Below are 15427 nucleotides of genomic sequence, written 5' to 3' on the forward strand. Positions count from 1 at the left end.
CTTCTTACATTCTTCATCTTTTCTTCTCTATACTCAATTCTTGTATTATCCAAAGCACAAAAATATTTGACACCACGTAAAGAAAAGAAAATAGTGAATGTAGGGATTTTTCCCCCGAGAAAGTACTTCAGAAAATTATTTTTTTGTGTATGTCCACATTTCTTTTAATATGCCTCATCAGCTAAATTCTTTAATGACTGAAACAAGCCTCTTCTACAGGTGTGGAAGTAATGTGTGATTGATGTTTTTGTTCATTTAAGTGTCATAGAATGGTAGAGCTGAAAGAAATCTTAAGAGATAATTTAGTACAGTATCCTCGTTTTATAGATGAGGAAGCTAAAGCCATGAGAGCATAAGGTTCAAGGTTATACGTAATGAATATCAGAGTAGCTCTTCTAGCTCCAAGATAGGATTGCACTAAACTGCCTTTCATAGCAGATGCTCACAGCATTTCAGACTATGAAGTTACTATGAGCCTGTTTTAGGACAAAAGACTGCTATTTAATGTAAAAAACTCCTCTAATGTGGAGATAAATACAAGAGCTCTTCAAGCTGGGGAAACATTATCAGACATGGCATTATATCATAATATAATAACATAAGATTGTATAATACACCAATTTTGATATTTCCAGAAAAATGAAATAACTCTTGTCATTCAGTGTCAACTTTGTCTTACCCAAGATTCTTATCACTTATTTCTCTGTATTTTGAGCTGGCTATTATGTTTAGCTCAACCAGTTAGCATTGCTAAGAAGATTAGAAAAGAAATTAAGACTTTTTAACACCAGTTAAAAATATGTTAGATTTGACTTATAGACAAATAGCTTGTTATTTCATTTTAACCAGTTACTGACGTTTTTTTGCTTTCCCAGGCAGTTGCTCAACAGGATTTTCAAAGAGCATCTACATGTGTACTGCGCTGTAAAGATATGTTGATAAGGCTGCCCAAAATGGTGAGTGAAATCTCTGCCTTTATTCTCCAAGCATTTGAAAATATGCTATATCAAGTTCTAGGAAGAATCATTACTACTTCATGTGATCCTTTAGAGGTTATATTTTAGATCAGATATACTTACTTAGCCAAGCTTTGAAATATTTTGCTTCCTTTGTTCTTCACTAGAAAGGGTTTCTGAAAAAGTGATACGGGTTATTTCTTTTTTTTTAATAGATTTGATTGGAGTATAATTGCTTCATAATACTGTGTTAGCTTCTGTTGTACAACAAAGTGTATCAGTCATATGCATACATATATCCCCATATCCCCTCCCTCTTGAGACTCCCTCCCACCCTCCCTATCCCACCCATCTAGGTGGTCACAAAGCACCGAGCTGATCTCTCTGTGCTATGCAGCAGCTTCCCACTAGCTATCTGTTTTACATTTGGTAGCATATATATGTCCATGCTACTCTCTCACTTCATCCCAGCTTATCCTTCCTCACCCTGTGTCCTCAACTCCATTCTCGATGTCTGTATTCCTGCCCTACCACTAGGTTCATTAGTACCATTTTTTATTTTTTAGATTCCATATGTATATGTTAGTATACAGTATTTGTTTTTCTTTTTCTGACTTAACTTCACTCTGTATGACAGACTCTGGGTCCATCCACCTCACTATAAATATATCAATTTTGTTTCTTTTTATGGCTGAGTAATATTCCATTGTATATATGTGCCACATCTTCTTTATCCATTCGTCTGTTGATGGACACTTAGGTTGCTTCCATGTCCAGGCTATTTGTAAATAGTGCTGCAATGAACATTGTGCTACATGTACGTTTTTGAATTATGGTTTTCTCAGGATATATGCCCAGTAGTGGGATTGCTGGGTCATATGGTAGTTCTATTTTTAGTTTTATAAGGAACCTCCATACTGTTTTACATAGTGGTTATATCAGTTCACATTCCCACCAACAGTGCAGGAGGGTTCCCTTTTCACCACACCCTTTCCAGCATTTATTGTTTCTAGATTTTTTGATAATGGCCACTCTGACCGGTTTGAGGTGTTAACCTCATTGTAATTTTGATTTGCATTTTTCTAATAATTAGTGATGTTGAGCATCTTATCATGTGCCTCTTGGCCATCTGTATGTTTTCTTTGGAGAAATGTCTATTTAGGTCTTCAGCCCATTGTTTAATTGGATTGTTTGTTTTTTTGATTTTGATCTCCATGAGCTGTTTGTATATTTTGGAGATTAATCTTTTGTCCATTGTTTCATTTGCCAATATTTTCTCCCATTCTGAGGGTTGTCTTTTCTTCTTGTTTATGGTTTCCTTTGCTGTGTAAAAGCTTCGCAGTTTCATTAGGTACCATTTCTTTATTTTTGCTTTTATTTTCATTACTCTAGGAGGTGGGTCAAAAAAGATCTTGCTGTGGTTTATGTCAGAGTGTTTTTCCTATGTTTTCCTCTAAGAGTTTTATAGTGTCTGGTCTTACATTTAGGTCTTTAATCCATTTTGAGTTTATTTTTGTATATGGTGTTAGGGAGTGTCCTAATTTCATTCTTTTCCATGTAGCTGTCCAGTTTTCCCAGCACAACTTACTGAAGAGGCTGTCTTTCCTCCATTCTATGGTCTTGCCTCCTTTGTCATAAATTACGTGACCACATATGTGTGGGTTTATCTCTGGGCTTTCTATCCTGTACCATTGGTCTATATTTCTGTTTTTGTGCCAGTACCATACTGTCTTGATTATTGTAGCTTTGTAGTATAGTTTGAAGTTGGGGAGCCTGTTCCTCCAGCTCTGTTTTTCTTTCTCAAGATTGCTTTGGCTATTCATGGTCTTTTGTGTTTCCATACCAGTTGTAAAATTTTTTGTTCTAATTCTGTGAAGAATGCCATTGGTAGTTCCATAGGGATTGCATGGAATCTGTAGATTGCTTTGGGTAGTATAGTCATTTTCACAATATTGATTCTTCCAATCCAAGAACATGGTATATTTCTCCATCTGTTTATGTCATCTTTGATTTCTTTCATCAGTGTTTTATAGTTTTCTGAGTCCCAGTCTTTTGCCTCCTTAGGTAGGTTTATTCCTAGGTATATTCGTCTTTTTGTTGTGATGGTAAATGGGATTGTTTCCTTAATTTTTCTTTCTGATTTTTCATTGTTAGTGTATAGGAATGCCAGAGATTTCTGTGCATTAATTTTGTATCCTGCAACCTTCCCAAATTCCTTGATTAGTTCTAGCAGTTTTCTGGTAGATCTTTAGGATTTTCTATGTACAGTATCATGTCATCTGCAAACTGTGACAGGTTTACTTCTTTCCCAATTTGTATTCCTTTTATATCTTTTTCTTCTCTGATTGCCATGGCTAAGACTTCCAAAACTATGTTGAATAAGAGTGGCGAGAGTGGACATCCTTGTCCTGTCCCTGATTTTAGTGGAAACGCTTTCAGTTTTTCACTATTGAGAATGATGTTTGCTGTGGGTTTGTCATATATCGCCTTTATTGTGTTGAGGTAGGTTCTCTCTGTGCCCATTTTCTGGAGAGATTTTATCATAAATTGGTGTTGAATGTTGTCAAAAGCTTTTTCTGCATCTATTGAGATGATCATATGGTTTTTATTCCTTAATTTGTTAATATGGTGTATCACATTGGTTTGCGTATATTGAAGAATCCTTGCATCACTGGGATAAATCCCACTTGATCATGGGGTATGATCCTTTTAGTATGTTGTTGGAGTCTGTTTGCTAGTATTTTGTTCAGGATTTTTGTATCTATGTTCATCAGTGATATTGGTCTATATTTTTCTTTTATTGTGATATTTTTTTTGGTTTTGGTATCAGGGTGATGGTGGCTTGGTAGAATGAATTTGGGAGTGTTCCTTCCTCTGCAGTTTTTCGGAAGAGTTTGAGAAGGATTGGTGTTAGCTCTGCTCTGTATGTTTGATAGAATTAGGCTGTGAAGCCATCTGGTCTTTGACTTTTGTTTGTTGGAAGATTTTTACTTATAGTTTCAACTTCATTATTTGTGATAGGTCTGTTTATATTTTCTAATTCTTCCTGGTTCAGTCTTGGAAAATTGTACTTTTCCAATAATTTGTCCTTTTCTTCGTGGTTGTCCATTTTATTGGCTTATAGTTGTTTGTAGTAGTCTCTTATAATCCTTTGTATTTCTGCAGTGTTAGTTGTGATTTCTCCTTTTTCATTTCTAATTTTATTGATTTGCATACCCTCCTTTTTTTTCTTGATGAGCCTGGCTAAGGGTTTATCAATTTTGTTTATCTTTTCAAAGAACCAAGTTTTAGTTTTATTGATCTTTGCTATTGTTTTCTTCATTTCTGTTTCATTTATTTCTGGTCTGATCTTTATGATTTCTTTCCTTCTACTGACTTTGGGTTTTCTTTGTTCTTCTTTCTCTAGTTGCTTTAGGTATAGGGTTAGATTGTTTATTTGAGATTTTTCTTGTTTCTTGAGGTGAGATTGAATTGCTATAAACTTCCCTCTTAGAGCTGCTTTTGCTGTGTCCCATAGGTTTTGGGTCATTGTGTTTTCATTGTCATTTGTTTCTATGTATTTTTAAAATTTCTTCTTTAATTTCTTCAATTTCTGACATTTTATTTAATTTCTTATTAAATCTTATTAAACATCTTCTTTAATTTCTTATTTATTAGTGCACTGTTTAGCCTCCTTGTATTTGTGTATTTTACAGATATTTTCCTGTAATTGATTGGCAGTCTTACAGCATTTTGGGCAGAAAAGATGCTTGATATGATTTCAATTTTCTTAAATTTTGTGAGTCTTGATTTGTGACCCAAGATGTGATCTATCCTGGAGAATATTCCATGTGCACTTGAGAAGAAAGTGTATTCTGCCAGTTTTGGGTGGAGTGTTCTGTAAATATCAGTTAAATCTATCTGTGTCTATTGTGTCATTTAAAGCTTGTGTTTTCTTATTTATTTTCTGTTTGGATGAACTGTCTATTGGTGTAAGTGGGGTGTTAAAGTCCCCTACTATTATTATGTTACTGTTGATTTTGGCTTTCATGGTTGTTAGCATTTGCCTTATGTATTGAGGTGCTCCTATGTTGGGTGCATACATATTTATAATTGTTATATCTTCTTCTTGGATTGATCCCTTGATCATTATGTAGTGTCCTTCCTTATTTCTTGTAAGAGTCTTTATTTTAAAGTCTATTTTATCTGATACGAGTAATGCTATTCCAGCTTTCTTTTGATTTCCCTTTGCATGGAATATCTTTTTCCATCCCTTAGCTTTCTGTCTGTCTGTGTCCCTAGGTCTGAAGTGGGTCTCTTGTAGACAGCATATATATGGGTCTTGTTTTTGTATCCATTCAGCCAGTTTGTGTCTTTTGGTTAGGGCATTTAATCCATTTACATTCAAGGTTATTATTGATATGTATGTTCCTATTGACATTTTATTAATTGTCTTGGGTTTGTTTTTGTGGGTCTTTTTCTTGTCTTGTGTTTCCCCCCTAGAGAAGTTTCTTTAGCATTTGCTGTAAAGCTGGTGTGGTGGTGCTGAATTCTCTTACCTTTTGTTTGTCTGAAAAGCTTCTGATTTCTCCGTCGAATCTGAATGAAATCCTTGCTGGGTAGAGTAATCTTGGTTGTAGGTTTTTCTCTTTCCTCACTTTAAGTATATCCTGCCACTCCCTTCTGGCCTGCAGAGTTTCTGCTGAAAAATCAGCTGATAACCTTATGGGGATTCCTGTGTATATTATTATTTGTTTTTCCCTTGCTGCTTTTAATATTTTTTCTTTGAATTTAATTTTTGTTAGTTTGATTAATATATGTCCTGATGTGTTTCTCCTAGAGTTTATCCTTATGAGACTCTCTGCACTTCTGGACTTAGTGACTATTTCATTTCCCATGTTATGGAAGTTTTTGACTATAATCTCTTCACATATTTTCTCAGACCCTTTCTTTTTCTCTTCTTCTGGGACCCCTATAATTCGAATATTGGTGCATTTAGTGTTGTTACAGAGGTCTCTGAGATTGTCTTCAATTGTTTTCATTCTTTTTTCTTTATTCTGCTCCTTGGCAGTTATTTCCACCATTTTGTCTTCCACCTCACTTATTCCTCCTTTTGCCTAAATTCTTCTGTTATTGATTCCTTCTATTGTATATTTCATTTCAGTTATTGTGTTGTTCATCTCTGTTAAACATTTCTTGTATTTTTTCAATCTGTGCCTCCATTCTATTTCTGAGATTCTGGATCATCTTTGCTATCATTACTGTGATCCTTTTCAGGTAGATTACTTACCTATTTCCTCCTAATTTATTTGATCTTGTAGGTTTTTACCTTCTTCATCTGTGGTGTATTTTTTTTAAGAACGTGTTGGGGGTAGGAGTTTATTAATTTATTTATTTTTGCTGTGTTGGGTCTTCGTTTCTGTGTGAGGGCTTTTTCTAGTTGTGGCAAGCGGGGGCCGCTCTTCATCGTGGTGCATGGGCCTCTCACTATCATGGCTTCTCTTGTTGCAGAGCACAGGCTCCAGATGCGCAGGCTCAGTAATTGTGGCTCACGGGCCTAGTTGCTCCGCGGCATGTGGGATCCTCCCAGAGCAGGGCTCGAACTCATGTCCCTCGCATTAGCGGGCAGATTCTCAACCACTGCGCCACCAGGGAAGCCCCTGTGATGTATTTTTTTTGCTGTCTATGTTTTTTTTGTTTGTTTCTGATTTTTTGATGAGTCGGATTGTGTTCCTGTCTTACTGGTTGTTTGGACTGAGGCTTCCAATACTGGATTTGTAGGCTGTTTGGTAGAGCTGGGTCTTGGTGCTGAGATGAGGACCTCCGTGAGACCTCATCCTATGAATATTCCCTGGGGTCTGAGGCTCTCTGTTAATCCAGTGGTTCAGACTTGGAGGTCCCACCGCAGGAACTTCAGCCCAACCCCCAACTTGTGAACCAAGATCCTGCAAGCCACATGGGGTGGAAAAGGAAAAAAGAACAAAAACAAAGTAAAAAATAAAATTAGACTAGGAAACTAACAGACATGTTAGAAAGAGTATAAAAATAAACATATAGATGAAACAACTGGAAGGTAAAACTGAACCACAATAGTAAAAAAGAGGAGGAGAAAAAAGAAAAAGTGGAAAAGGCCTTGGCTGTGGTCCGTGGGGCCTAAGCAGGGGCAGGGTTTGGATGGATGGTGGGCGGGACCTATGCTTAGGACCCACAGGGCTGGAAAAGGCCCTTGGGGCGTTTAGGGGGTGGGGCTTAGGCTCAAAGGAACTGAAGGGGTCCTGGCATGTCCCCCACCTCTGATCTCCCTGGCCTCCCTCCTATGCCCCCAGGACCCACGTGGCCTCGAGGGGGCCATTGAGGGCGGGGGACCCAACCTAGGAGCCCAGCAGGTCTCCCGGGCTTGGGTTGGCAGGGCCAACGCCCTCCACCCCTCTCCCACTCCTCTGGTCCTGGAGGGGCCCTCCTGACTGCCTCTCTTCTCCCCTCCACCTCTGGCCTCTCCTGTTCTCCCCCTGCACTCCCAGGACCAACACGGCCCAGAGGGGGCCTCTCATGGCGTAAGACCCTGCCCGAGAGCCAGACAGACTTCCCCAGCCTTGAGCAGGGAAATGCTGGGTGCACTCACCCCTGATCCAAGCCCTCGAGGGTCCCTCCAGGTGTGGTAATCCCTCCTGCCTCTCAGCCACCCCTCAGGGGTTACAAAACTATTATAGGAATAGTACAAAGAACTCTTGTATACCCTTTTACCAGTGACCCCGTTCAAGTTTCTCAATATTGTTCTTTACACAAAATGGATTCAACGTAGGATTCATCTAGTCACCAGTCTCTTTCAGTGGAACACTTTCTCATTCTTGCCTTGACTTTCATGACCCTGACACTTTTGAAGATCACAGAACAGTCATTTTGTAGAATGTGACTTAATTTGTTTTTTAAAAATTAAAAAGAAATTTTATTGAGATATAATTGACATATAATATTGTGTAAATTTGATGTGTATGACCTGTTGATTTGATACACTTATATGTTGCAGTATGATTACTGCAGTAGTGTTAGCTAACACCTTTATCATGTCACAGTAATATCGTTTTGTTGTGTTGAGAACAGTTAAGCTCTAGTCTTCTAGCAATTTTAAAATTTATAGAACAGTATTGTTGACTGTAATCACTATGTTGTACATTAGATTTCCAGAACTTATCTACTAGTTGCAAGTTTGAACCCTTAAAGTATATCTTCCCAGTTCCCCCATCCTAACCAAATTAAGGTTTGTTCAAAGTTTCCTCATGATTAGACCAGGTTATGAATTTGGGGCTAGAAAATCACAGAAGTGATTCTATTGGGTGGCATGCAGGATCAATTTACTCTATTGTTGGTGGTGCTAACTTTGATTTCTTGGTTAAAATGGTGTCTTCCAGGTTTTGCCAGTATAAACTTATGTATTTTTTCCCTTTGTTATTCCTAAGTGTTTTGTGAGGTGATAGTTTGAGACTGTGTAAAATCCAATTTCTCATCCCACTTTCACCATCCATGGAGACTTCTTGCCTAAATTAGTACTGTGAAGGTTGACAACTGGCTATTTTTCTAATTCCATCCTTCTTTTTATATTCATTTGCTGACATTCTACTATAATTTTTACTGTGCTAAAATATATAAAATTTGCCATTTTAACCATTTTAAGTGTACAATTCAGTGGCATTAAGTACATTCACAGTGTTGTACAACCATCACCACTCTGTACCCATAGAAATTCTGTACCCATTACACAATTACCCCTCATTACTGCCTCCCCTGGTAACCTCTAATTTACTTTCTGTCTCTGTGAATTTGCTTGTTCTAGATATTTCATATAAGTGGAATCATACAATATTTATCCTTTTGTGTCTGGCTTATTTCATTTAGCATTAATATTTTCAGGGTCCATGTTGTGGCATGTATCAGAACTGTATTCCTTCCTATGGTTGAATAATATTTCATTTTATGTATATACCTCATTTTATTTATCTGTTCATCAGTTGATGGATGCTTGAGTTGTTGCCACCTTTTGGTTATTGTGAATAGTGCTGCTGTGAACATCGATGTACAAGTATCTGTTCGAATCCCTGTTTTTATTTAATTCTTTTGGATATATATCTGGGACTGGAATGTTTGGTAACATGGTAATTTTATGTTTAACTTTTTGAAGAACCACCAAACTGTTTTTCATAGTGGCTGTACCATTTTACATTTCCACCAGCAGTTGAATGAGGGTTCTAGTTTCTCCACATCCTCACCAACACTTTTTATTTTCTGGGCTTAAAAAATATATATTATTATAGCCATCTTAGTAGGTGTGAAGTGGTTTCTCATTGTGCCTTTGGTTTGCATTTTCCTGATATCTAATGACATTGAGCATCTTTTCATGTGCTTATTGGCTATTTACATAGCTTCTTTGGAGAAATGTCTATTAAAGTTCTTTGCCTCTTTTAAAATTGGTTTTTTTTAAGATTACAAATGTATTAATATCATGTTAAATGTTGTTATAAATGGTGTTATAAGCTGATGAACATTAAAAATATTAGCATTTCTGCTGGTGCCAGTTTTTACAAAATGCTGTGAACTGAACTGTGTCCCCTCTGCCCCAGGTTCAGATGCTGAAGCCCAAACTCTCAATGTGTTTGGTGATAGCACCTTTGGGAGGTAATTAGGTTTAGACGAGGTAGGGCCCTTGTGATGAGATTAGTACCCTTATAAGAAGAGGCACCAGAGAACTTGCTTTCCTCGCACCCCCTGCCCCCACCATGCAAGAAGGAAGCTGTCTGCAAGCCAGGAAGAGAGCCTTCACCATAGAAGAGTGTTGGCTAAACCTTGATCTTGGACTTTCTAGCCTTCAGAACTGTAAGAAAAATTCTTCTGTTGTTTAAATAAAAAATAAATAAATAAAATTGGGTTGTTTTTCCTATAGTGAGGTATCACCTCACTCCAGTCAGAATGGCCATCATCGAGGGACTTCTCTGGTGGCGCAGTGATTAAGAATCTGCCTGCCAGTGCAGGGGACAAGGGTTCGAGCCCTGGTCCAGGAAGATCCCACATGCTGCAGAGCAACTAAGCCTGTGTGCCACAACTACTGAGCCTGAACTCTAGAGCCTGCGAGCCACAACTACTGAGGCCACATGCCACAACTACTGAAGCCCGTGCACCTAGAGCCCGTGCTTCACAACAAGAGAAGCCACCACAGTGAGAAGCCTGTGCACTGCAACGAAGAGTAGCCCCTACTCGCCACAACTAGAGAAAGCCTGTGCGCAGCAACGAAGACCCAGTGCAGCCATAAATAAATAAATAAATAAATTTTAAAAAAATTTAAAAAAAAGAATGGCTGTCATCGAAAAGTCTACAAATAATAAATGCTGGAGAGTGTGTGGAGCAAAAGGAACCCTCCTACACTGTCAGAGGGAATGTAAATTGATGCAGCCACTCTGGAGAACAGTGTGGAGGTTCCTTAAAAAACTAAAAATAGAGTTACCATATATGATCCTGCAATCCAACTCCTGAGCATATATCCGGAGAAAGCTATAATTCAAAAAGATACTTGCACCCCAATGTTTATTGCAGCACTATTTACAGTAGCCACGACATGGAAGCAACCTAAGTGTCCATCAACAGATAAATGGATAAAGAAGATGTGGTGTGTGTGTGTGTATATATATTTATATATATATAAACACAATGGAATATTATTCAGCCATAAGAAAGAATGAAATAATGCTATTTGCAGCAACATGGGTGGACATAGAGGTTATCATACTAAGTGAGGTAAGCCAGCCAAAGACAAATATGATACTGCTTATATGTGAAATCCCCCAAAAAAGATACAAATGAGCTTATTTACAATATACAAACAGACTCAGAGACATAGAAAACAAACTTTTGTTTACCAAAGGGGAAGAGTCGGGGGAGGGATAAATTAGGGGTTGGGATTAACATATACACACTACTATTTATATAAAATAGATAACTAACAAGGACCTACTGTATAGCACAGGGAACTATACTTCATACTCTGTAATAACCTATATGGGAAAAGAATCTCTCTCTCCCTCTCTCTCTCTCTCTCTCTATATATATATATACACACACACACACACGTATATATAATATACATATATATGTACATATATAAACATGTATATATATACATATACATGTATATGTATATATATATATCTGAATCACTGTGCTGTACACCTGATAGGATGACATTGTAAATCAACTATACTTCAGGAAAAATAGGGTTGTTTTTCTTTTGGTTGTTGAGTTGTAAGACTTCTTTATATAGTCTGAATATTAAACCCTTATATGATTTGCAAGTATTTTTGCCCATTTTGTGGGTTGTCTTTTCACTTTTTTTGATAGTGTCCTTTGATGAACAAAATTTTTTTCATTTTGATGAAGTACAATTTATCGGTTTCTTTTGTTGCCTGTGCTTTTCGTGTCATATTTAAGAAACTATGACCAAATTCAGGGTCATGAAGGTTTTCCCCTATGTTTTTCTCTGAGAGTTTTACAGCTTTAGCTCTTAAATTCAGGTATTTGATCCATTTTGAGTTAATTTTGTGTGTGGTGTAAGGTAAGGGCCTAACTTCGTTATTTTACATGTGCATATCCAATTATTCTAGTAAAATTTGTTGAAGAGATTATTCTTTCCCAATTGAATGGTCTTGCATCCTTGTCAAAAATCAATTGACCAGGGGCTTCCCTGGTGGTGCAGTGGTTGAGAATCTGCATGCTAGTGCAGGGGACACGGGTTCAAGCCCTGGTCTGGGAGGATCCCACATGCCACGGAGCAACTAGGCCCGTGAGCCACAACTACTGAGCCTGCGCGTCTGGAGCCTGTGCTCCGCAACAAGAGAGGCCGCGATAATGAGAGGCCCAGGTGCCGTGATGAAGAGTGGCCCCTGCTTGCCACAACTAGAGAAAGTACTCGCACAGAAACAAAGACCCAATGCAGCCAAAAATAAATAAATTAATGTAAAAAAAATCAATTGACCATAGATATCAGAGTTATATTTCTGTGCTTTCTGTTGTATTGTATTGGTCTATATGTCTATCTGTATACCAGTACCACACTGATTATTGTAACTTGGTTGTACTATACATTTGAAATAGGGAAGTGGGAGACCTCCAACTTTGTTCTTTTCCAAAATTATTTTGGCTCCTCTGGGTCCCTTGAGAATCTATATGAATTTTAGGATAGGTTTTCAGAATTTCTTCACAAAGGGCCATTGGGCTTTTGGTAGGTGTTACGTTGAATCTATGTATCTCTTTGGGTAGTGTCATTTTTACAATACTGTCTTTCTACCCATGAGAGTGAGATGTTTTTCCATTTATTTAGGTCTTTAATTTCTTTCAGCAATGTTTTCTAGTTTTCAGTGTACAAGTCTACACCTCCTTGGTTAAGTTTATTCCTAAATATTTTATTCTTTTTGATGATATTGTAATTGGGATTTTAAAAAAAATTTTCTTAATTGATTGCTCATTTCTGGTGTATAGAAATGTAACTGAGTTTTGTGTGTTGGTTTTGTAACCTGCAGTTTTGCTGAATTCACTTATTACTTCCACATTTTTAAAAGGTTCTTTAAGATTTTATACATACAAGATCATGTCACCTGTGAATAGAGATAGTTTTACTTCTTCCTTTCCAATATGGATGTCTTTTGTTTCTTTTTCTTGTTTAATTGCTCTGACTAGAACTTCTAGTACTATGTTGAATAGAAGTGATGAAAGCTGGCATCATGTCTTATTCTTGATTTTAGAGGACAAGCTTTCTGTCTTTCACCATTGAATATGATGTTAGCTGCTTCTCATATACAGCTTTCATCATGTTGAAGAAGTTACCTTCTATTCCTAGTTTGTGTGTTTTTATTGTGAAAGGTTGTTGGATTTTGTGAAATGCTTTATTTTTAATCAATTGAGATTTGCGTGTGTTTTTTTCTGTAAATTTTGATACATCATATTGTTTTCTTTATTGAGAGAAGATTGCACTCCTCAGGCAGCTTTACTGCTTAGTACTTCAGTGTATATTTCTTAAGAATAGAATAGCCCCTCTTTATAAACACAGTACAGTGATCAAATTCAAGAGATTTAACATTCATAAGTTCTTTTTTTTTTTAAGGGCATGTCCTAAAGTTTTATTTTATTTTATTTATTTTTTGGCTGCTTTGGGTTTTCATTGCTGCATGCGGGCTTTCTCTAGTTGCAGCGAGCGGGGGCTACTCTTTGTTTCAGTGAACGGGCTTCTTATTGCGGTGGCTTCTCTTGTTGCAGAGCACAGGCTCTAGGTGCGCGGGCTTCAGTAGTTGTGGCTCGCGGGCTCTAGAGCGCAGGCTCAGTAGTTGTGGCGCACGGGCTTAGTTGTTCTGCGGCATGCGGGATCTTCCTGGGCCAGGGATTGAACCCGTGGCCCCTGCATTGACAGGTGGATTCTTAACCACTGCGCCACCAGGGAAATCCCATAAATTCTTTAATGTACAATCCATATTCTAATTTTGTTAATTGTACTTTATTATTAATTTTTTTTAATAATTTTTTTTTGGCCACGCAGCATGTGGGATCTTAGTTCCCTGACCAGGGTTCAAACCTGTGCCCCCTGCATTGGAGGCACGGTGTCTTAACCACTGGGCCACCAGGGAAGTCCTAATTGTACTTTATAGCATATGTTTTTCCCCTCCAGTCCAGGATCCAGTTCAGGGTTATGCTTTGCATTTAGTTGTTCTCTCTCTTTAGTATCCTTAGTAATTTGCCTTTATCTTTTATGAAATTGGCATTTTCAGAAGAGGTTTATTGAGGTATAGTAAATCACATACATTTAAATTGTACAGTTTTATGAGTTTTGGCATATGTGTACACCCATGAAACCATCATTACAGTCAAGATTATGAGCCTTTCCATAACCCCCAAAAGTTTTCTTTTGTCCCTCCTCTTCCCCCTCCCCTGCCACCTCCTTCATACCCAAGCACCACTGATTAATTTTCTGTCTTTACAAATTTGTCTGCATTTTCTGGAATTTTTATGTAAATGGAATCATACAGTATATATCCTTTTTTTTTTTTTTTTTTTGTGGTACGTGGGCCTCTCACTGTTGTGGCCTCTCCCTTTGCAGAGCACAGGCTCTGGACGCGCAGGCTCAGCGGCCATGGCATACGGGCCTAGCTGCTCCGCGGCATGTGGGATCCTCCCAGACCGGGGCATGAACCCATGTCCCCTGCATCGGCAGGCGGACTCTGAACCACTGCGCCACCAGGGAAGCCCTATCCTTTTTTTGATTTGGCTTTTTTCACTCAGTATAATGAGTTTGAGATTTATCCATGTGTTTTTTCATATCAATAGTTTGTTCTTTTTTATTGCAGAGTAAAATTCTGTTATATGGATATACCACAATTTGGTTATCCAGTCACCTGTTGATGTATATGCAGATTATTGCCAGTTTTTAGCTGTTTTTAAATCTAATGCAAGTAGAACTGCTTTAAATATTCAAGTATAAGTTTCTGTCTGGATATATGTTTTTATTTCTCTTGGGTATCGTAGAAGTGGAATGGCTGAGTCACATGTTAGATGTATGTTTAACATTTTATGAAGATAGTACAGTGTTTTCCAAAGAGGTTGAACCATTTTATGCTCCCACCAGCAGCATATGAGAGTGCAGGTTGCTTTACATCCATACCAACACTTGGTATGGTCATTCCTTTTACTTTTACCTATTACAGTTGTGATATAGTGGTTTTATTGTTCCTTTATTAGAACTGCATTGTTTTTCTATTTGTTTTCATGATTATTCCTTTGTCTTTAGTTTTCAGCAGTTTGCTTATGGTGTGTCTGAGCATGATATTTTTTGGACTTATCCTGTTAGGGATTTGCCGAGCTTCATTTTTTTAAACAATTTTATTGAGGTGTGATTGACAAACCAAAAACTGCATAATTAATATATAAAGTTTGACAAGTTTAGAGGTAAGTATACATCTGAGAATTCATCACCACCAATCTGTGCCACAAACATATTAATTACCTCCAAAAGTTTCCTACCACCCTCTTCATTTATTATTATTTTTATAAGAACATTTAAATATAAGATCTACCCTCTTAGAAAAATTTTAAGTATACAATACAGTATTGTTAACCACAGGCAATATGCTGTAAAGTAGATCTCTAGGACTTATTCATCTTGCATAAGTGAAACTTTGTACCTTTTGACTAGTATCTCCTCATTTTCTCCTTCCTCCACCCCTGGAAGCTACCATTTTACTCTATTTCTATGAGTTGGACTATTTTAAATTCCTCATATAAGTCAGATCATGTAATATATTTGTCCTTTTGCACCTGCTTTTTTAATGTAGCATAATGTCCTCCAGGTTCATCAGTGCTGTCACAACTGGCAGTTTTTCCTTCTTTTTTTATGGCTGAATGATATTCCAGTGTATACCTATACCACATTTTATCCATTCTTCCATCAGTGGACATTTAAGTTG

At 37.5% G+C, this 15427-nt stretch overlaps 1 protein-coding gene across 4 annotated transcripts in view; it reads left to right on the forward strand.

The window, feature by feature from the left end:
* TEX11 (testis expressed 11) overlaps nt 1-15427 on the forward strand; it is a 362363-nt gene that overhangs the window by 91219 nt on the left and 255717 nt on the right. For all 4 annotated transcript variants that reach the window (XM_060292709.1, XM_060292708.1, XM_060292710.1 and 1 more), the window contains exon 8: nt 876-956. In XM_060292709.1, coding sequence (XP_060148692.1) covers nt 876-956 — 81 coding nt within the window. The remainder of the gene's footprint in view (nt 1-875; nt 957-15427) is intronic.

This window comes from Globicephala melas, chromosome X, assembly GCF_963455315.2.
Source record: "Globicephala melas chromosome X, mGloMel1.2, whole genome shotgun sequence".
Taxonomy (NCBI): Eukaryota; Metazoa; Chordata; class Mammalia; order Artiodactyla; family Delphinidae; genus Globicephala; species Globicephala melas.